Source organism: Camelina sativa, chromosome 13 (assembly GCF_030686135.1).
Source record: "Camelina sativa cultivar CO46 ecotype springtype chromosome 13, ASM3068613v1".
Classification (NCBI taxonomy): Eukaryota; Viridiplantae; Streptophyta; class Magnoliopsida; order Brassicales; family Brassicaceae; genus Camelina; species Camelina sativa.
In genome coordinates this window covers 4,174,490-4,197,106 of record NC_141892.1, presented here as the reverse complement: position 1 = coordinate 4,197,106, position 22,617 = coordinate 4,174,490, and the positions used below count along the sequence as shown (strand labels likewise).

The 22,617-nt window shown below is 35.6% G+C and overlaps 6 protein-coding genes across 8 annotated transcripts; 3 read left to right on the top strand and 3 right to left on the bottom strand.

Moving 5' to 3' along the window:
- Positions 1 to 1,689: 1,689 nt before the first annotated feature.
- On the top strand, positions 1,690 to 4,898 carry LOC104735115 (putative receptor-like protein kinase At1g80640). 2 transcript variants are annotated; one of them, XM_087481472.1, is made up of 10 exons: positions 1,690 to 2,218; positions 2,615 to 2,773; positions 2,995 to 3,224; positions 3,331 to 3,463; positions 3,548 to 3,611; positions 3,711 to 3,807; positions 3,902 to 4,001; positions 4,118 to 4,236; positions 4,331 to 4,420; positions 4,529 to 4,898. In XM_087481472.1, the coding sequence occupies exons 1-10, from the start codon at positions 2,083 to 2,085 to the stop codon at positions 4,679 to 4,681; spliced, it is 1,281 nt and encodes a 426-aa protein (XP_087337598.1). In that variant the 5' UTR covers positions 1,690 to 2,082; the 3' UTR covers positions 4,682 to 4,898. The 2 variants fall into 2 exon arrangements, with proteins under 2 accessions (XP_087337598.1, XP_087337599.1); XM_087481473.1 differs by having other exon boundaries at positions 2,118 to 2,346.
- Positions 4,899 to 7,142: 2,244 nt separating this feature from the next.
- LOC104737934 (uncharacterized) lies at positions 7,143 to 9,185 on the top strand. Its single transcript, XM_087481471.1, has 3 exons — positions 7,143 to 7,581; positions 7,811 to 7,864; positions 8,407 to 9,185. Exons 1-3 carry the CDS (start codon positions 7,441 to 7,443, stop codon positions 8,692 to 8,694), a joined length of 483 nt encoding a protein of 160 aa, XP_087337597.1. The 5' UTR covers positions 7,143 to 7,440; the 3' UTR covers positions 8,695 to 9,185.
- LOC104737933 (F-box/kelch-repeat protein SKIP6-like) lies at positions 9,177 to 10,702 on the bottom strand. Its single transcript, XM_010458178.2, has one exon. The coding sequence runs from the start codon at positions 10,276 to 10,278 to the stop codon at positions 9,265 to 9,267; it is 1,014 nt and encodes a 337-aa protein (XP_010456480.1). The 5' UTR covers positions 10,279 to 10,702; the 3' UTR covers positions 9,177 to 9,264.
- Positions 10,703 to 12,551: 1,849 nt separating this feature from the next.
- Positions 12,552 to 15,291, bottom strand: LOC104735113 (polynucleotide 5'-hydroxyl-kinase NOL9). Of its 2 annotated transcripts, none has more exons than XM_010454833.3 (9): positions 14,971 to 15,291; positions 14,428 to 14,621; positions 14,096 to 14,193; positions 13,955 to 13,994; positions 13,688 to 13,845; positions 13,409 to 13,592; positions 13,135 to 13,312; positions 12,935 to 13,034; positions 12,552 to 12,848 (listed from the first exon to the last, which is right to left on the bottom strand). In XM_010454833.3, the coding sequence occupies exons 2-9, from the start codon at positions 14,592 to 14,594 to the stop codon at positions 12,667 to 12,669; spliced, it is 1,107 nt and encodes a 368-aa protein (XP_010453135.2). In that variant the 5' UTR covers positions 14,595 to 14,621; positions 14,971 to 15,291; the 3' UTR covers positions 12,552 to 12,666. The 2 variants fall into 2 exon arrangements, with proteins under 2 accessions (XP_010453135.2, XP_087338961.1); XM_087482835.1 differs by having other exon boundaries at positions 14,800 to 15,013.
- Positions 15,292 to 18,225: 2,934 nt separating this feature from the next.
- LOC104735112 (uncharacterized) lies at positions 18,226 to 19,956 on the top strand. Its single transcript, XM_010454832.3, has one exon. It carries the CDS (start codon positions 18,628 to 18,630, stop codon positions 19,816 to 19,818), a length of 1,191 nt encoding a protein of 396 aa, XP_010453134.1. The 5' UTR covers positions 18,226 to 18,627; the 3' UTR covers positions 19,819 to 19,956.
- A 1,421-nt stretch (positions 19,957 to 21,377) lies between these two features.
- On the bottom strand, positions 21,378 to 22,197 carry LOC104735111 (protein SMALL AUXIN UP-REGULATED RNA 12-like). Its single transcript, XM_010454831.2, has one exon. The coding sequence runs from the start codon at positions 22,109 to 22,111 to the stop codon at positions 21,662 to 21,664; it is 450 nt and encodes a 149-aa protein (XP_010453133.1). The 5' UTR covers positions 22,112 to 22,197; the 3' UTR covers positions 21,378 to 21,661.
- Between the last annotated feature and the right edge of the window lie 420 nt (positions 22,198 to 22,617).

The following is a 22,617-nucleotide window of genomic DNA, read 5'->3' as shown; positions in this document are numbered from 1 at the left end:
AGAACACGAGAGTAAGAAAATAGAGAGATGAAAAAGAACAGAGTAACAAGACCGAAAATGTTACAGAGAAACTTGGACTAGTAATCAAAAGTACTGAACCAATCAATAAATCGTGCATCACATGTGTTCCATTACATTATATAATGGAATCGCACTAATGACTAATCACCAGTTTGTTTAACGATAGTTTCATTGATATTATTACACTGAAAACGATTCAAGCTGTTCTATCTTGATGAGAGAGTAATCATAAATGGTACACTAACTTGTGGGTCAAGGAAATAGAAGCACACCAAATAAATTGAAGAGGAAAAAATATTTATCGATTTCTGGTATATGGTTAAGGACAAATCAATACGCATAATTAAAAAAGATGTTGGAAGGAAATACTATATTTTAATGTCTTGAGACAAACCCATTGGTCACCTAACATGTGATAGAGTAGTTTCTTTAACATTTGAATTATTTACATAACAACAACTAACTGAAATATTTTGAAGTAAAAAAATCGAATATGGATAAGGTAGGTCGGGTGTCCAATCTGAAGTATTATTCATGCATGACAAGAAGTTAATATTCGCTAATTGGATTGATAAAGAGAAAGCGAATTCGCCATGCTGTTTATATAATAAACTACAAATTGCTAATTTAATCGGAGTAAAAAGGAAAACGTATTCGTCATGTAGGATCTCAGTTTAAACGTGATAATACTTTCGTTTGAAATAAAAAATAAAGTCCATTTAAGTGTTTGACAAAATCTATTGTAGAGTGAATGTGGGGAAAACAATACATACGCTCCTCCAAAGTTGATTATATTATACGAGAGAGTGTATGTATGTAATGTATAATGTATTGCTTACACGTTTTGTAAATTTAACAGACTAAGTAATTTAAAATCTACATCAATAACAATTTATATATAATCTAATCTCCATAGTTAGAGGGATCTTATTAGTAAAAGTTCAGTGGTCTCCACATGGATGGTTCATGGTTTGCAACAGTAATCTCTTGGTTCTTCTACCCATCGCTTGTCTGCAAAGTGTGAAGAAACATATAAACCAGTTTTTTTCCAGCTTTTTGTTTAGATTCTATTACAAAAGCTTTTATATTTACTTTTGTTTTACTTTTTTTTTTTTTTTTTGATAAAGTACTTGAAAAGTCAAGTCTATAGTATAACACTTTTTCTTAGACTTTAATAACCTACTTTCATTTTGAAAAATAAAAAGCCATAAGATTAAAATTTTGATTTATTGTATATGCACTATATTTTTATTTTATTTTTGATTGGTTAGACCTTTTTATCATCAAATTGTAAATGGTTTTGCACGAATGTCGTGTGAATGATGAATGAATTTCAAATATCGACAGTTTTAAAATTCAAATGGTAAATATAAAGAGTGTCGACTCCTTTTTTAATTGTTTTTTTTTTCTCTTTTTTCACAAACTCTAAATTAGTTTGGATTAAGATTATCAATAATTAATTTATGTGTTACTATCAAAATCTATTTCACTCAACTTTACCCAAAAAGAAAGTATTTTAAGAGTCTTTTATTGAATGAAATTTATATTTGTTTAGACTAATTTACATAATTAACAAAACATATTCAACCTTACACAATATATCTGATTGATTATGTAACCTTACACAATATATCTGATTGATTATGTATACATCTCTATTCATGGCATGTATATATTTTGCCTACACATACATTAGTTATGATATATATTTTTGCCTTAATCACCCGAAAATTATTTTCTCTATCCGGACGATATTAATATTTCTTTATGGTAACTAACTGCTCCACCTCAAGAGTTTCGTCTGAATCCTATTTGTCTCTTTCTTTTTACCATTTTATTGCACAGAGCTCTCTCTCTTCAGCTATGGTTAAATAGGAAAGTAAATATTTTCTCAAATCTCTCTCTTTCTCTCAAACTTTCAAACACATTCTTGGTCTTTTCTTGAATTACTCAATTTTTTTTCTTCTCCAAAATCATGTCTCCTCTCTAAAAGAACCCAAATTCAAAGTCTGTGGGTTCTTGAAAGTAACTTTTTTTGTTTTATCCTTTGGAAAGAAAGAAATGAGGCAATTAGTTATTACAGCTCTTGTTTTACTACAAGGTTATGTTCTTCATCAATCCACATGTGTTGTGTCCCTCACTTCACAAAAATCTCTTCCTCCTCAACCTTCTGCTTTCACTCCTAGCTTATCTCCTGGTAAATTAGTTTCTTTCTTTTTCATTTTTTCCTCTTCAATTTTAGGGTTACTTCCACATTTTAATTCCGGATGAAAATTCAAGAAATTTAGAAGAAGAAGAAGAAGAAGAAGAAAGAAACAGATTCTGGTTGCTTTTAATGACTATGCTATTTTGTTGTCGTTTAAGTATGAAAAATTTCGAACTTTCTTTGTAAAGGTTTTAGCTTTTGTGGAGTTTTTTCTTCTGGGTCACAAGAATTTCTTCTCCGTACTCTCACATTTTTCATGTCCTCCATTGTAACGCTTATCTCTTGCCATAAAGTTCGAACTTTTCACTTCAATTTGTTTTTTTTTGGTCTGCAAAGTTTCCAAATTTTCTTGAATCTGAAGGCTTTTTTTTTGGTTTGGTTGATCAGGTTATCATAAGGGAGAGAAGGGATTGCATAAACAAGACAGTAACAACAACATGAGACTCGTTATTTTACTTGCAGCTGCTTTTTCCTTAGTTGGGATAATCTTAGTTTGCTCTCTGCTTTATTGGGTTTGCCATAGGAGAAGGAACCTTAAGGGCTCAGGTAAATTCTCTTCTTAGTTACATTTCTTTTTGTTCATGTTCTTGTTGGTTTATGACCATAATCTTGAAATCCATGATGAATCTTTGATAGCTAAGAATTTTAAACTTTGAAGTCGTTTTGTTAATTCTGTGTCTGTGTTCTTACCTCAATGGAACTATGAAACTTATCTTACCTACATTTGTCTGAGCATGGTCTTTAATGTGCCAATTTTTGTTTTGAAGGCTGTGGATTCACATTCTCAAAAAAACTAGATAAGGAAACTACAAAGCAGGGAATGGTGTCGCTGATCGATTACGATATGATAGAAAAGGGAACTAGTGGTTTTAAGGAGAGTAACATTTTGGGTCAAGGTGGGTTTGGGTGTGTATATTTCTCTACATTAGAGAACAACACTCAAGCTGCGGTTAAGAAGCTAGACTGTGCCAATGAAGAAGCAGCTATGGAATTTAAGGTGCAATACTTTTCTTCCATATGCATTTTTTGCAATGGAGTTCATTAGTTAGATAACCAAAATGTTCATCTTCCTGAGTGATGTTTTATTTCTGTGAGATTTGCAGAGTGAGGTTGAGATATTGAGTAAGCTCAAGCACCCGAATATAATATCGCTCTTAGGTTATAGCACGAATGATACTGCACGCTTTATCGTCTATGAGCTGATGCCAAACGTTTCTCTGGAATCTCACTTGCACGGTACAGAAGCTGATGAACATTATTATTCTTGTTGAAGTTGTGAGTATATAAAAATATTGAAACCTTTTTTTTTCAAGTTCTCAGGAGCTTCTCATGGTTCGACGATCACATGGCCTATGAGGATGAAGATTGCTCTTGATGTATCAAGGTGAGCATGATATCTCTCTCGTGTTTAAAACTTGCAAACATTTCACAATCAGGATGACTAAAGCAACTGTTATTGTACTTGTTTGTATTTCTAAATCAGGGGATTAGAATATTTGCATGAACATTGTCATCCAGCGATTATTCACAGGGACTTGAAATCCTCCAACATATTATTGGATAGTAATTTCAATGCTAAGGTAAGCAGAACAATGTTTTAAAGTCGTACTGCTTCAGTCTCATATTCCTTTGTTTTTTCTGTTTCATCAATCTCTAGCTTTCTATGGAATGTAGATTTCAGATTTTGGTCTTGCTGTTGTTGATGGTCCAAAGAACAAGATCCATAAACTTTCAGGGACAGTTGGCTATGTTGCACCAGAGTATCTTCTAGACGGTAAGCCCTGAAATACTAATCTGTCGAGTCTTAAACATCCTTAAAGAAACTTGTTCTGTTCTTACGATAAGCATTTAATCCTCGTCATTACCATTCTTTTTTTGTATGGTGAATAGGCAAATTGACAGAAAAGAGCGACGTGTATGCTTTTGGAGTAGTGTTGTTAGAGCTTTTACTTGGGAAAAAGCCTGTGGAGAAACTAGCTCCCGGTGAATGCCAATCCATCATCACTTGGGTAGATACATTTATAGTCTCAAACTATGTTATTCTAAAACTCCTTTTAAGACTTCATTGTCAAATCTTGAATTGTACTTTTATCTTCTTATCAGGCAATGCCTTATCTCACTGATAGAACAAAGTTACCAGGCGTCATAGATCCTGCGATTAAAGACACAATGGATTTAAAACACCTTTACCAGGTACGTTTTTGCAAAAAAATTGAGAAGGATTTAGTTTGTTTTTTGCAAAGTAGAGAGGTGGGTTTGATGAGATAGAGAGTTCAAGAGTTGTGATGTGAATATGTGTAGGTAGCAGCAGTGGCGCTTTTGTGCGTGCAGCCAGAACCGAGTTACAGGCCATTGATTACAGATGTCTTGCATTCTCTTATACCTTTGGTTCCAATGGAACTTGGTGGAACCTTAAAAACCATCAAATCTACTTCTTCCATGGATCACTGTTAAGAAAACCGGGGGTTTTAAGAATCGGTTTAATATTGACCGGTAGGTGGTTTTGATGTGTATATTGGGTTAGAAGTTCTAACCGGAACATTACAATAACGAGTTTTTTCATCTTTGTATCCTTTTGAAATTCTTACTTGCACTATTGATGAACTATTTTCCCGTCATGTAGATGAAAGCGATTTATTTTTTTCCGACAAATGAGAACTATTTACTTTCAGTTTTCTTGTGTATTTGTCTATCCCGTGGTATGTCTACTCAATTAGTAAATTATTGAACAACAGTGGTTACAAACTCGATTTTGAAACTTTTTACGCATTAACTGTAGGAACTGTTGATATATCCTTCGTTTGAACTCGCTTCATTCTACTAATAATTAATCAACAAGATGAACTATAGTTGAGATTGAGAACCGACCACATAAAAAAAGACACGAAAAACAAAAAATCCAAACGGCCATTATTGAGTTTTGGTTTGAAATTGAGTTCAAGTCTAGATTGTGTTATTTGTTATAAATCTTTCAAACATCAAATTTGGAATTGAGTGTGTTAATTTGAGTCTAAATGTTGTTTTTAAAGGTGATAGAAGAAACCTGTTGTTTCCTGTGGTTTGTTAGTAATTCTCTCATCATCAGTTATGGTGCGTATATACACAATTCTATTTTATGAACAGACAACTTAAGGCCATGTTTGGAAGATTTTAAATAGGTTGGGACAACACTACGATTTTTACCTAAAACTTGAATATTTTACTAAACTAAAAAAAGTTATTTTAACTAGCTTACCCTACTTGTGTACTAGTCGGAATAAATAAACTGAATAACTCTTCTGGACTCGTTTAGTGGGTTAAATATAGATTAGTAGACAATCAAAGCTACGTGAGGTATTAGCTTTTGTGAAAGTGTATTAGCTATTGAATATTTTGTCTAAGCCTAACTAAACCTCTCAAATCAGTTTACATCACAATCAAACTTTTATTTTGATTTGGACAATGGGGAATTTTTGCCAAGTTAAAAATCCAAAAGCAGTTTACATCATAAAACCATTAAACTCTTATTTTTATATTTGGCCAATGAGGCCTTTATAACTAACTGCTTTTGAGAGGTTACGTTTAATTAGGCTTATCATCATAGTACAAACGCATGCAAATAATCAACCTGTATATTGCTGGAACTTGGCATGTATGGGGTTATGATTCTGTCACACATATAGAGAACCATAGACAATAGTCTTTCCTTAAAACATGTCACAAAATTATTAAATGTGCTTAACGTTATAACTTTATGAACTAATTAATATGATAGTCATATAGTATGATCTAAGAAAAAAAATTAAAGTATTTCTTAACATAAAAGAAAAATGTTTTTAAAAAGACGTTAGAATTTGTGAAAAAAACAAATCAAACGCATAATTTATGAAAAAAGAAGCAAAAATACAAGAAGAATATAGATGTGAAAGTTACTATATATATATATATATATACTAAAATAAAGTAATTATGCATCCATCCAAAATACGTTTCATACTTTATAATCACATCGTCAAAAGATAGTGGACAGAGTAATTTTGAAGGAAACCATCTAACTAGCTATAAGTTAAGCGTAATTATTACATGAAACTGTTTATTATTACTAGTGTGTATCATTTGTTCAAAAAAAAAATTACTAGTGTGTATCAAAGATCTCACTTGTACAATAAAAACATGGGTATGATCCAAAGATTATGGGATGAGACAACAAAGACTCTCTTGGGATCGATATCACATAAAGCTAATTGTATTCTATTATTCAGGCTTGTAAAATTCAATATTGTACATGAGTTTATTATACAAAAAAATACATGAGTTTATACAAACAAATAATGTGTAAACAAACAAAAATAATATACATGTGATCAAAATTCCATAATTATATTTTTATTGGCATATACCCCAATTCAATAATGTGTTTATGTGAATTTTTCTTTAAAACATAATATTTGCTATATTTTTAGTTAACTTTTTGTACAGTATAAGATGATTTTGATTTTGGATGTTCAAATAACTCATTCAACAGTTAGTCATTATTAGTTGAATAATAAAAATTAGACTACTCAAGTGAAATAAAATGCAATTAAATACATCAAATTTGAAATTTATGCAAAAAAAAAACCATTATTGAATTGAGTTTGAGTCTAGATTCGGTCTTTTGTATTTTGATCTTTCAAACTTCAAATTTGGAATTGAGTGTTTTAATTTGAGTCTAAACTACAGAGAAGTTGCAACGAACTTAATCAGTAGATAACACCAGTTTAAACATCTACTAATGAAGAGTAGAATCGTGTTACAATGTACAGTGTTCAAAATTAACTGAAGGTGTAAAACAGAGATCATGGGGGTCGGTTTAATTAAACGTCAAGAAAATTGGATTGTAGTAGAACCGGACCGGGACCGCTAAAACCCTTCTTTTTAGTTTATTGTTGTCGGCTCAGTCTCAACTTCACCGGTGCGTTAAACCCTTTTCAACCCTTCTTCTCCCTTTGTCGAAAAACCTCAGCTTTCGGACCAGAGCTACCGGAAAAACCGCTCGCATCGCTGATGGTTTCGTTGTTCTGGACCAGGCCAAAGTTCTCTTTACCGTTACCTGTGCTTCTTCTACGTTTCAACCGTTTTGCAGAACCAAAAGCTCTTATCTTTCTTCAACCCTTCTTCTCCCTTTGTCGAAAAACCTCAGCTTTCGGACCGGAGCTACCGGAAACAGCCGAGATTGCACTTTTGCTCGGTTTATGAAACAGAATCGCCTTGGATTGAGGAAGCTTTCGCCAGCTGGAGAAGGAGGAGAAGGTGTCGCAGTCGCAGAGGAGCAACCGCAAGAGATTGTCTTTGTGCCTGTCTCTCTTTCAGACATGCTCACCATGTTTTTTCAGGTGCATCTCTCTCTCTTTGGATTAATTGGCCTGTTGACTTTGTATGATTACCATCCGCATTCCCTCTGTTTAATTACACATTGGTATTAGTTACAATAGGCTATAGTTGCGATTGATTCATGGTTATGTCACCTCTTAGAAATGAGGATTACTTTGTGGCTGAGATTTCATTATTTGTGGCCTCAAATTGAGTCTGATCATTGTTGGTATTTTTTGCTTGATTCTCTAGGCTGATCGAACTTTGAACGAAGCAGCTATTCCTAATGTGACAAGGGCCTTACAGGTAATCATCCTTTGCTTTGAGATCTCCCCTTGAACTAGCAAGTTTGTGTAGAGAGTTTGACGAGAAACTTTGTTGGAGTGCCAGTTGTTTCTTTTAAGTTTGGTTTGGTTTCTTGTTTAGATTCAGTCCATTCTCTTTAGTTTTGTTTAAACTCCTAAGTTTTTGCCTAATCTCTGGTTTTACTGTGATCATCTATTTGCATAAAGTCTCAAACTTTGATAGCCTGTTTCCTAATTAGAAATGACTGGACTAAACCCGACTTGGTTTTCCGTGGTTGCTGTTAGAAATATATAGCAAGTGTGCAGATATTTAGATCTAGTGAAAAGGGGAACCAAAACCTGGCGTCATTTGCTATAGGCACCTGCTAAGATAGCTATTAGTTTTGGATGTTTGGTTGTTGAGCACTCCGATTCTCTGAGACGAGGAGACAAAGTAAAATAGTTGTCATTACCAGCTGCAGCCAACCAATCTTTGGTGTATTAGTTCCTTCAGTCTTGTTGTTGTTGGAAGTGACTTTATTTAATCGTTGTCGGATAAATCAGTTTGGTGTGAGCAATGAGAAGGCCAACACCAGTCGCTCAATCACTTTGATGTGCTCTGCAAAGGGATGGTCTCTTACTACAATGGCAACACATTCAGTTTCTACATTTAGTTTCAGACCGTCGAAAGGGGATTTATCACATAAGTTACAAGTTGTTTCAGATGCTTCACAATCAGGATTCGACATTGAAAGGATGATTGTGAGTTCTCTGCATAAGGGAAGAGCGGTGCAGTGGCAGGCAGGTTTCCTTTGTCAAGAAGACAGTGATGGAGATCTGTGGGAACGTTGACATAGACAGTCTTTTGTGTCAATACATGACGACGAATATTGATTCAAAAAGCGTTTGCATTGTTGTGTGTTTTGGAGGAGTCAATCACAGAAGATACATAATGACGTTTCAGAGCTTTAAAAATTCGAAAAGCTTTCTTGTCTCTGTGGCACCGATGGCGACGCAAGGGCGGCCACAATTGGGGTGTTTGGCAAAGTTACATGTTGTTGCAGGTTTCGAAGAGTTTACGCACATAAGTTGCAGGTTGTTGCATCAAGAGCTTTTTATCCGTTGAAGCTGCTGGCAGAGGCGACACCATTTCACATTCTACAACGTCTGATAAAGTTTCTCATGTCTCAGATTTTGGCAGTGAATCTGAGACACGATTGATCATGAGTGTTTTTGTATTCTCATTTCATAAGGTGCTCTCATGTTGTTGTTTTAAGTTATCAACTTAGAATTAATGTTCCATTATTCCATTTGTAATATTCAATTTGAGAAGATTTGCCAAATTCTATATATAAATCACAAAAAAAAAAAGTACCTGATATAAAACTAATAGTAGTTTTTTAAATAAAACATGGAATATATTCAGACAAAAAGAGAAACAGCATATAACAAGTTAAGGGGACGAGTAGATGATGAGTCTAAGTCGGAGGAGAAGACAGCACCGGACCACTCAATGTTCCCCCAAAGATCCCATACCCCGCCATCCATGCGTGGCTGAAAGGAAATTTCGGCGTACCAAAGCTCCAAAATCTTCTGATCAGGACCTTGAGACCGGGCTTCCCAGAAGATGGCCATCCTCTCATGATTGCAGATGAAGAGTTGGATGATATGTTGCTGCTGCAGCTCTTCCAAACCCTTGACTTCATTCCAATCCAAGTTAAATGGAAGACGCCAAAGTATTCTCCCGCCGATACCACGGCAGAACAATGCTTCATCAGTCATAAGCCAATCGCTTTTATTTTCTAGGTCAGACTCGCTTCTTCCGTCCTCTGCTGCCTCAAACTTACATTCAGTTACTGAGAAATTAGAGATTTGACCATCCTCACCCACCGCGTAAACATGCTTCTTGTCGTCCAGCACCACACTTTGTTGGATTTTGAGGGGCATCTTGGGCGCAGAGACCGACAAGAACTCCCAAGTACTGGTTGCGAGATCATACACCTCTGTCCAATTTGAGGAATCAGCAGAGTCCGAGCACCCTCCAAACACGTATATCTTGGACTCGCCCATCAAGCAGCTTGTCGATGCTCCGCTTCGAGCCATCTTCATGGGCGTAATGCGGCACACTGTGTGATCGGTAGAATCAAAAAACATGACTTCCGATGTGGGTTTGCCGTTGATGAGCCCACCGATTACATAGATCCCCCAATCCGTCCTCACGAAACAGGATCCTTCAACCGGGGCCGGATCCAAGTAGTAGTCCATATTGAGCCGTTTCAGCCGACGTTGCACGGGGTGGATGACGAACCACCGTGGGCTTGGATCTGGATACATGTGCATATATACGTACACATATGAGTGCACGCAACCCCACCGAGACCTCAAGCTCCTGAGGTCATGGGACTTTGGGGCACGCCGGTGCCTCTTGGAGGCCATCGCTAAAGCCACGAGGTCCAATTTTGACAACTTAGCCAGGCAGTCTACAATCAGATCATCTGGCAACGACCACAACCCACACTCCTCCGTCGTCGTTTCATTCTTCCTCTTCAATTCCAATTAACTACTACTACATCTGCTAATCGCACATCTTCCCTCCATTGATTTTGGTTTTGATTTTGATTTCGATTGAGATTGATTACCTGATCGATCCATTCTCTCTCTCTCTCTCTTCTGTCTGCTAGGGCTTCTGTGAAAAAGGGATCGAGACACCACACAACCCCCTTTTTTTTTTTTTATAGACGGTTGTGTCTTTAGTTACTTATTAATTTTTATATTGTCGAGTGGTTAAAAGGGCAAAAAGGAAAAAAAGAAAAAAAAAAGAAAAAAAAGAAAAAAAAGGTAAAGAAAAAAAGGAAAAAAAAAAAAAGAGGAAACAATCATTTCTAAAAATTATATAGGAGTGTTTTCAGAGGATGGACATGGAATGGTCCTGGCCATCAATTATGCAACGAGGGCTTTCTCTGGCCCAATAAGCTCCATGCTCATTTCAAGCCCAATAAGAGTGTTTTACCCCTCGCTGTTCGTTATGGTTTATCAAAGGTGGCTGACAATGCGGCATTGGTCGGTCATCCATCACCACGAGTGGCTTTACTTTATGTGGGAACTCTTTATCTTTACCACTTCTGGTCCCCTTTGATTATCTTGTCATCTTTATTGTTTCAAGTCTAGCTCTAATTTAAGTCTTTCATATGTTTTAAGAACAATGTTTGTACTTTCCCTTTCCTCCTCCTATCTAAGCTTATTGGTGTGTTTATAATAATAAAAAAAAACCACTTATGCCCTCATTTTTTTATAAAATTAAATAACAAAATTAATAATTTATTTTATTTACAATATTAAAATAGAAACTTCCTAACCCCAAACCTCTTATTGAGAAAGAGACTTCTACAAAACCCTTTAATTAATACAGTACCTTTTTCTTTTGGTTATTGACTTATTTTGTACATTTTTTCTTGGGTTGTATGAGTTTCTAAGCTGCTTGGTGCAAGTGAAATCTAACGTGATGCCACGATTCTTTTGAGTTGATTTATTTTCAGTTCTTCGATCGGGAGGTGATCACATATCTATATCCATTCTTTTCATTATTCTCCTGCTTGAAACAACATATGTATTATTTGCTCTCGTGATCCACAATACTTGTCCCACACTCTGATCTCTCTGGAAGATGTACTATTGGCTTAATCGTGCCACACAGACCAACATACGGGTATTTTAGGTTTAGAGGAGATGGTGTTTGATTTTGACGGTAATTTGCTTTTGTGTCTTTAAAAAAAAAAAAATGCTTTTGTGTCCAATTTGATTCCAGCTGCATGCTCGGTGACTGTTGAAGATATTGACGTTTCTTGCCGGAGAACATGTTATATATATAAGATGACTGATAAATGCAGTGAATTTCTTTGTTTACCTTTCTCGAAATTCTGTAATACATTCAACTAGTAAATATCAAACGTCATTTCAGATAGTAAAGTGACACATATTCTATATTTTGTAGTGATATTCTAATTTTCTCATACCTTAAGAGTAACGTATGATTATTGGGTTAGATAAGTTCTAACGGGAACATTCAGTAGCGAGTTTTTTTCATCTTTTTATTTCTTCTTTGTATCCCACAGTTGTGGACATTGTGGTCTAGTTAAAAGGGAAAAAAAAAACAAAAAAAGGAAACAATCTTTTCTTTTTTTGTTTCATTGATTAGATGGCGGTTGATTAGTGATTACACTGACCGGATGCGTCACTATTATGAGAATTGTGTTGATTTATAAAATATCTCTTCTTATGATGTTTTAAGGTTTGGTTATTGTAATGACTTGCTGTGTTGCTCTGTTCCAGGTGCACTCTTCCATGTGCATAGAACTGAAGAACGTAGTTGATATATAGAATCTTAAGAATCGTTCCTCTAGTAGAAGATGCTCAACCCGTTTGCTCCTCTGGCATACAAACTCTTTGTTTACTCAGATTATAGACTTGTTTGTCTGGAATTGAGTTTGAGTCTAGATTCTGTCTTTTGTTTTTTAATCTTTCAACCTTCAACTTTGGAATTGAGTGTTTTAATTTGAGTCTAAATGTTGTTTCTTCAGAGAAGTTGCAACGAACTTAAATCAGTAGATAACACCAGTTTAAACAAGAGAAGTTGATGAACGAGTAAGCAGAGCCTTCACTTCTAAGTCTTAACACATATTGAAAGATGCTTTGGTAAGGCAATCATAATATGAGGTTAAAAATATGTATATTTAAAAAACAAAAACTGAAACTTGGTAAGATGAAGTGATACAGAGTAACCAGAGAAAAAAAGCTGAGCAAAAAATGTCTTACAAGAAGAAAATTTTAGGTGGAAGCTAAGACGTTGGCAGATAAATATGGCGACCTGTAATCCTTCACCTCTAAGAGGCAAGTAGGTATGTGAATATAGCCTTGCAATAGAAGATCCACTTTCTCAACTACGTTTTCTGGAACTGGAGTGATCACATACAAGATTCCTCTCTCTGTGTCAATTCCCCTCACGATTCCTATTTAACCAATTTCAATAAATAATCATTATCCCAGATTCCACAGGGCTTTTTCACTTATTACAATGGATAAAACAGCAACTTACCAAGACCTACACATGATGGCAAATCTTCAAACACGTCGTTGCTAACGCCCAAACCAACAATGGAAGCATTTAAACTATAGTACACTTCGGTACTTGGAATCTAGAGGGAACAAGAACAAGAGAAACCCATTATTGGCATCATATCTTATATAGATTACCATGATAATGATGTGACCCTTTCACATTGTTTTCTTTTTTACCTGACAATGCAGATGGTTGATTGTTAAACTCGATACTGGAACTTCATAAGGAGTATGTGAAGCGAGTTCATGGGTTAGTTCTTTGATCGTGTTTACTTCTTTTCCTTTAATGCATTGCTTGAAGTAGGCGATTATACGCATGTCCCTCATCAAGTGACCGTCCTTATGTATTAAAACGCTGTCAAAAGCAGGATACAAAAACATGTAACTACTAGACAGACAATAAAAGCATATTGATGAGATTGTTCGATTACTAGCATTGTACAGGACTTACGATCGGTTATATCTGTCTTTGTAAGCAGATTGAATCTCTATCAAGTGAGCTGTCTCATCATCATTACCGTCTAACCAGAACAACCCAGCTGGTAGGTTCTTATTGTAAGCAGAGATGTTGATTTTCACAACATGGGAAGGTGAAACATATCTCAGTATGTCCACCAATAAATCATAACCAATTCCTAAAGATTGTGAATCATCATTATATTAGTGAAAACTGTTTCTTCTGTTTCGACATAACTCTTTTGTTTTGAAAGGATATAAGAGAGTGAAGCACCTTTAACCCATCCAGGTGTATTAATGACAAGCGGCAATTCAGTTTTGTTCTCGCTAGACTTGCAGAAGTATAGCTGGTAGTAATCGAATAAGGTATATACATATCTTAAATATGCCTTTGGATCCCTCTTTGAAGAAACATCACCATAGAAGAAGCATCTGCATCATCAAAATAATAAAAAGGAGAAATGAGAACAAATGGCTTAAATACTAGACCACAGAGTCGGTGCTACTGATTTCCAAGAAAATTTTGCTTGAATCAAAATACCTCTCAGGTGTCTTAACGCATGGAACTGTCCAATCCGATTCTAGAAAGAAATAAGTGACAGACAGAAAGAGCATTATGACAACATGTTTTAGGAATGCAAACAGCAAGAAGAATCGTCAAAGCAAATAAGAATGAGGGTACCTAGAATTGATTTATCGACAACTGTGAGAGATAGAAAACCAGGTGCAGTAAATTCAGGCTGGCCAACATCAGTGTCCAAATAAGCAACCCTTTTGTATCTGTAAACCACAGAGGTTGCTTTTTCAGCAAAAATTATCCAAACAAAGCAGCCATCACAAGCCAATAAAGAAAATATTTGGATCCATTCAAACTAGCAGACTGTCTCCGAACACTCAGATTTCAAATGGCATATTGTGAGGAGGTCAAATGAGACATCTTTCACTGAGAAAAGACACAAATAAAGAACTGATACTCAGAGAGAGGGGACTGGAAGATAAGCAAATAATAATAACCTTTGGAGAAGAACTTCAACAAGGTTGCGTGAAAATGTGCTTTTGCCACTGTTTTTAGGGCCACAGACCAAAGCTATAACAGGTTGCAACGAACTGCAGGAAACAGAGCTTGCTGCATCCGACCATTCCTCTGGTATGAAAGGCAACTTCTTTTCTTCTTCCGACATTGCAGCCAACTCGTGCTTTCTTAATCTCTAATAGAAATCATCGAACACAAATTTAAACAAGATACCAAAAAGATTTAACTCACAAAAAGAAAGGGTTTAAGCTATGGTGTATAAGAAAGAACAAAAATTGATCCTTTTCTACTTATAACACAGGGCTATAACAGACTCAACTCGAATTTGATGCATCTAAATTAGATTCCAGTACCTAACAACGAGCTCGATTTTACAACAATCTAAAAGTTTTACGATGATGCCTAGGTAAAGTCTCAATTGAGCTAAGACATCTTAGTAGAGAGAATCAAACTCAAAATAAACATATTTCCTATATATCACGGAGATTGACAAAAGTGGAAACCGTCGGGGGAGAGATAATAACCGGCGATTTGGAGTTCTGGACCAGAGGAAGGTATCGAGCCGTCGGAGAAGAAGAGGGAACGATAAAAATATTAGGGCTTTTAATTTTCTAAATGCTTTCAAAACCGAACCGGAAATCAAACCAAAATTAATAGAATTGGTTCCAAATACAAACCGGTATAGTCAAATTTAGACCAAGGCTGATATATATCCGATTTCTTTTTTCTTTTCTATATTTTGGTTATGGACCTTATGGTCGAATTTGAAATCATGTAATTTTATAATAAGTTGGAAAAACTTCTCAAAAGAATAACCGATAGTTTTAATTTTGGTTTGTTCCAACTTCGACACCTGCATGTTAAATACGTATATATCACTGTCTTATTAACTCAAAACGTACTGATTTGCAGAACCGGATACAAAGCTTGGTTTATCTATCTCAACATATGGCACATAAAATAAAGAGTACAAACTAATTATCAAGAGTAGAGAGAGATAAACCTCAAAAAATTGTATGTTTAACTGTTTCAACAAATAATTATCACAACGAAAAAAAAAAGAACAATCGTATGGGATATGGATGCGATTTGATTATAATCTGTCTCGAAATAGACAACCCAAGAAACGGCGTGTATATCACATGTAACATAAACTGAACAGTATATAGGTGTATTTAATTATTGAGATTCATCCAAATTATCAAAGTTTGAAGAACATGAAAGTAACGGATAAAAGAACAAACTTGTATGTGTATGTATGTATCCAGTTCGAAAAATGTGCATGGTCTGGAGTCTGGTGTCAAGTGTTCTACCATAAGTCGTGTTTGCAGAGGAAGAATCTGGTGGACCTTTTTATTATTTATTTATATCCTTATTGCTCGATGCAGTGGTTCACAATTGTTTTTTCTTTTTCTTTTTGGGTATAAAAGTGGTTCACATTTTAGGTACGTATATAATTTCAATAAAATAATGACTTTGGAGACATGAACCTGCAGCATACATAGATAGTCCGAGATCTCAATTACTTCGTGGCAGCTAATATTCCGCCGGATGAATTTAATTATCAACATCCATATATTTTATAATGCGTACATGATATTATTTATCTAGAGGCCACTCTGAAATACAAATAAGTTAAAAAGTGATTTACAAGTTAGTGAAAAAAATCCCACATGGAACAATGGTGTACGTATGATCGCAACACTGTGTGTGTGATCTTTTTTTTTCTTTAACATTTGCATTGACATGTACTGTAGTTTGTGTCTTTAAAGTTATCTTCACAATTTAACCCTTGATTTTGGTCCACTAGCAAGGTTCTCGGATCTGACAAAAATACTTGGTGTGAACACAAGTATTTTTCTTATATCATTATACAAAAAGAGCATGAGCATTGTTTGGTAAAATGGTAATGTTTCTGATTAGTGATATTAGCCTATTTCAACCTCTTCTTTTGTCACCTTTTTATTAGGATTTTTCTTTGAACAGCCAAATTATTGTCATTCTGGTAGAAGATTACCAATCATACCCATAGTTTAACCAAAAATATATATTTTAAAAAGAAATTTGTGTCGTTTAGTCAAAGATATTATTAATGAAGTAGGTGTTTAAAGAAAAAAGGTATATGAAAAAAGTTGAAATGAGAATCTAAGAAGGGACACACTATAAGAAAATGAAGTTAGGAGACTCGAGAGAGGGGGTTTTAAGTTGAAAATCAAAAGCGTGTTGTCGTTTCAAACTGACCTGGTCTTAGTCTTCCACACGAGAAAATTCAGTCAACCATTACTCTTGTCTTCATCGTTCTATATTCCTTATTTTCTTTCAACCAAAAACAATATTTTTAAGATCTAATTAATTATAGTGACATAAAAAGAAACGATAAACAAATTAAAATTTGACGGAAAGAAAAACAATAAACGCATATCCATCCATTTGCTGCATTTTTGTAAAAGAATAATATGTATCCATCTAAAATGCGATTCATACTTTATAATCTCATCGTCAAAAGATAGAGGAGAGAGTAATTTTGAAGCAAAACCATCTGACTAGCAATAAGTTAAGCTTAATTATTACATGAAATTGTTTATTATTACTAGTGTGTATCAAAGATCTGAGGAACTCTAGTACAATAAAAACATGTGGGTATGATCCAAAGATTATGGGATGAGACAACAAAGACTCTCTTGGGATTGATTGTACTCCATTATTCAGGCTGGTAAAATTCAATCTTATACATGAGTTTGTACTTTATACCACCAACTTATTAACGGAGAAATCACAATTTAGTTTATAAAATTGTTTTCTTCACACCTAAATAATCACGGTAAAAGAATTCAAACTGTGCTAACATACTAGAAATGGGAAAGCAACAAAACTTGAACTTTTGATTGTCATATCAAACATTTCTAGTTAAGTTTATTATAAAAATATTTTATCATACTTAAAACAGGTTCGAATAAGTTAAATGTTTGGTATATAACAACAAATAATACATGGCTTATATTGGGCTGTCATATATTATACACGTATCTAATTATACTTATATAAACAATGTAAAAGAAGTTTAGTTGTCTTACAGTTTTATTTCTTGTAGCTAAAGTTTCAATCAAACCCCATCTTGTTTTATGATACGGTACTATAAGAAAATACAGATCTAACAAAATATCAAACTAATAATATGGATATGCCTTTTTTTCAATGACTCACTCAATGAGAACTTTATCCACCTCCTTTTAGCTGTCTGCCAACGTATCCGAATAACTCGAGAAATCAATAATAGTATAAAACCTGTGAAAACATAATTAAATTAAACCCATAGAAAACGATGTTTACACAATGTAAATGATATTTATTCCTTTAACAAAAAAAAAATGATATTTGTTCGACCGAACCGATTATATATTTGTCCCTCTTTTTTTTCAGGCAGCAGAAGGGATACATTTTTAATTGGCACACTAATCTTGTAAAAAGGTTTAAGCATGCTATTACTAGCAAATTACTCTATTTAGAGTTAAAAACAACATATTAAAAATGGTGCGTATCAATATAACTTAGTTGTGGACTATAAATAGGTATGTTAAAACAATAAATGAGTGTTTGTATATAATGTGAAATAATTGACCCAAACATCTACCACTTGATTATGTTCTCCAATGAACCTTCAAGTGTGCAGGCTGTTATCATAACGTGTTCCTCAGAATCGAACAGTTAATAATGTTTACTAATTTTGTTTTTTTTTTACACACAATACACGCCTTTTTACTGTGTTAACTCCTTAATATCAGACGAAATTGTTCTTAGCTTCAATAAAGAAGAAGAAGAAGAAGAAGAAGTAAATGCTCAAAATATATAAACAAAGTCAAGTTGACAAAGTCAGTTCTTCATGCCCAAGTATACAAGTTGCAAGCTCATCATATAGTTCAATTTTTCGTATAATTCTTCTTAGCTTATTATGTCTCTATCAATCCTCATCCACATTATTTTTTTACGTATGATTCGAGCCAAACATTATTATTATAAACTATCCATTTTATGAACATTTTTTAACATCTTATTATATATAATTCCCCTTTTAAAAATTAAAAGCAAAAACTTCCCCAAAACACAACTCCCGTAAATCTCTCTCTCTTTTTCTCTCTTTTTTTCTTTCTTCTTCCCCAAAATCAGAAACACACACCAAAAAAATGTCTCCGTCTTGGCTCCGCCCTACCACCGATCATCACAGTCATCCGCCGCCGCAACCGTCGTCTCAATCCCCGTCTCCATTATCATCCGGCGATCCGAATCTAACGACTTGCTTATACCAAACAGACCACGGCGTGTTCTATTTGACATGGTCTCGAACTTTCTTAGGAGGCCACTCTGTGAATCTCTTCCTCCACTCACAAGACTACTACAACCACTCTTCACCGCTCTCTTTCTCATCCGCGGATCTCTCTCTCTCCTCCGCCGTATCTTTCCACCTCAACTTAAACACATTAGCTTTCTGGAAAAAACGCGGATCCAGATTCGTTTCTCCCAAAATCCAAGTCTTCTGGGACTTGACCAAAGCCAAATTCGACTCCGGATCCGAACCTAGATCCGGATTCTACATCGCCGTAGTCGTCGACGGAGAGATGGGGCTATTAGTCGGGGACTCAGTCAAAGAAGCTTACGCTCGTACTAAATCGGCGAAACCTCCGACGAATCCTCAAGCTCTTCTGTTGAGGAAAGAGCATGTGTTCGGAGCTAGGGTTTTCACGACTAAAGCGAGGTTCGGTGGGAAGAACAGAGAGATTTCTATTGATTGCCGTGTTGACGAAGACGCTAAGCTCTGTTTTAGCGTCGATTCGAAACAGGTTCTTCAGATCAAGAGGCTTAGATGGAAGTTTAGAGGGAATGAGAAAGTTGAAATCGATGGTGTTAACGTTCAGATCTCTTGGGATGTTTACAATTGGTTGTTTCAGAGTAAAAGTTCCGGTGACGGTGGAGGAGGAGGAGGAGGAGGACACGCAGTGTTTATGTTTAGATTCGAGAGTGATCCAGAAGCAGAGGAGGTTTGCGAAACGAAGAGGAAAGAAGAAGAAGAAGAAGAGGAGAATGAGAGAAATCGAAACGGTGTCGTTCTGTGGAAAAAGCCGAAGCAGTGTGGGAGTAGTTTGGGGATTAAAGGGATTGTAGAGTGGAGGAAGATGAGGAAGAGGTTTGTGAAGAGTAAGAGAAGCTCGTCGTCGTCTTCCATTTCAATGTCTTCGGCTTCGTCCGCTTGTAGCTCGTCGGTGATGGAGTGGGCTAGTAGTGCTGATGAGGCAGAGTACGGTGGTGGAGGTTCGTCTGGTAGTGGTTCCGGCAATGGTCTTGGATTCTCGTTACTCGTTTACGCTTGGATTAAGTGAGGTTATTTTTTTGAGGGGGAAAAAAGAAAGTTACTGTTTCGGTCAAAATTTGTGTGTTTTTATTTTTTTTTACATTATTTTCCAATCTGAAAAATATTGGAGTAAATTTTTTATATATATTAAATTCAATTTTTCGTATACTTTTTTTTTTGAGTTATGAATTATGATGACTACTAATTTCAACATTGGATTCTATTGTTTAGTTTCAAGAAGTTGGAGTGTATTTAATATGGTAAAAAAGCTTGGTAACGTATGGCGGTGTCTTGTTGTATTAGTTGAGAAGATTGGTTGTCATATGTTGACTTGCTCGGTGGCTTTGGATAATAGTCCAATTAAGCTCTGGATTTGGGAGAACATGTCTTTATCTTTATTTTTTTTGTGGTGGTCCATTTTCAATACTTTACAACGGTTCCACTTATACATTTTTGTAAACGTTAGGGAACCAGCCAAGGAAATAGAGATTTCTGACTGCTCTCTGTAGGGTGTAAGAGTGTCAATTAATGAAAGAACGGGTGTAATTGGAATAAAATTAGAAGTTAAGGGGGGGGGGGAGATGCGTTTTTATAAGAGATGGCGTGCGGCGTGAGGAGATGCCGAAGAAGAAAGGGAAAAGAGAGAGAGAGAGCACTTTTTGGGAAATATTTTATGTTTTCCGACAAAGCACCATTGTAACATGTGAACTAGGGGTCCCATTGTGTGTCCCTCCCTATTCTTCTGCTTTTTCCACACATCGTATTACGAATTTTACGTTACTATAACCACTTTATTTCGTCATCATTCGTTTGTAACTACAAGTTGCAGAGAATGTTAACTAGTATAAGAACATGTTTACAGATTTTTGTGCGCTTTTTTCTTATACTACTGCATACACTACGATCGACATGTAATCATCTACGGACTAAATTTTCTCGATGACTTTTTTATTTGTCATGATAGTTTTTTCTCGGAGTGGTTGACATTAGCTTTTTTTGCCTGTTCTCATGGGCCAGACCGGTCCGTCTCGGCCAGTCTATTTTCTTATGCGATTTGGGCTTTAGAAAAAAATCATCAAATCCAGTTCTAACAAGTATGTTGCAATGGATAAATTTACCACATTAAACTTTGGGTTGACGAATAAAAAACGTTTCCGTATCAATTAGAGGAGCTAAGAGCAAATCCAACGGTGCAACTGGACCATTGAGTAAAATATTTTAATTATATGACAACATTTTAATTTTTTATTAAAATTTGACCACTACTAAAAAGACACATGTACATATAGGTAAAGAATCGGTTCTCAAATAAGCAATTTGAGTACTCTTCTAAATTCTCTCTTACTTTTTAAATATATATATATTTTTTTTATGAGAAATTGGTTGAGGAACGACCACTGGATTTGCTCTAAGGCTCGTCGAAGTCCAGGGCAAGCCAATCCTAAAAATAATTTGACTTGGGATTAGTTCATGCTTGATCGTCTCTTAGGTCTAATCGAACGGTCTCACTAAAAAAAACCTACCACATTTTAACGAACGAAAGTCTATTTATAGCATGATAAATGTTACAACTGTAAAAGTGTTGGTGTGTAAAAATGATAAAAATAAATGTAAGACCACAAATAAATTAATTTGTTTTGCTAATGACACAACGACAACACTAATACATATCGTCATGGTCGATTTTTTAAAAAATAAATAATGAGAGGTAACAATAATAATTCAATAAATAACTCGGATTCGAACCGGGACGACTCAGGTGAAATAATTCACCCCACCTTTCACGGCCATCTCCTGCCTATCCGTTACCCCGTACCCAAATCACTTAACCACAACCCGGTTCAAACCGGGCCAAACGACTCACTTCCGAGTCACCAGATGAAAGCCTTCTCGGATACGCCGTGAAGCAACGGCCGAGACTCCATCAACAGTTCCAGCTGGCTCCTAACACCACCGTGACGGCTCTTCTTTAAATGTTCGGTACAAGTAAACCGACTTGACTGGGTTATAAACCGAATCAATTCCTCGAAAACCGATTCTTCACATGGAATAACCAACGGACCCTGGTTAGCAAAACCAAACTCCTCTTCGGCCTTAACCAAGAGATTCACGAGAATCGGGTGGTTCAGATACGTCGCACGCACCACAAATCTCCTGCAGCTGCTCCCAACGTATACCACCACGTGTCCTGACGGCACATCCGACGGTACACATCTTCTGACAGACGACGACATTCTCGCCTTGCTTCGCCATTGCCGGAGCATCTGCCTCAGCTTCACTATGTGACGGATCTTGCTGCATTTCCCGATTGCTTCAGCCATTATTCCGATTGCTCAAGCTTTTTAGCTTTGTGGTGTAATCTTTCTTGAGGAGAGAGTGTGTGAGAAGAAACAGAGAGAATGTGAAAGCAGAGGAGAGATTTGAGAGCTTTTTGGGAGGGACGAGGTTTATATAGTAGAGGGAGTAACACAATACCCTTGGAAACTAGAGTTAATTACGATATTGCTACATTGGTTCTTACTTTTTTGGCTTCTTGCGTCGGATGAAACAGGATTAGTGTTGTGATTATGGATTAGTTTAATTATTCGAGAGATTAGTTTACGTATTTTTGTTAGCAGAGATATGAGATACGATTCTTGAGGAGGAACATTAAAGATCTTGTATGTTTTTTTCTTCTTGATACATTGGATATGACTGATTTATGATGGACTCGACATGTGAATTTTTGTGGTTGATTGGTTCGTATAAAATCCAAGCTATAGGTTTTTAAAATTAAATATGCTAATGAGAGACTAATGGAAAAACATGATAAACTGGCAGTCATTAG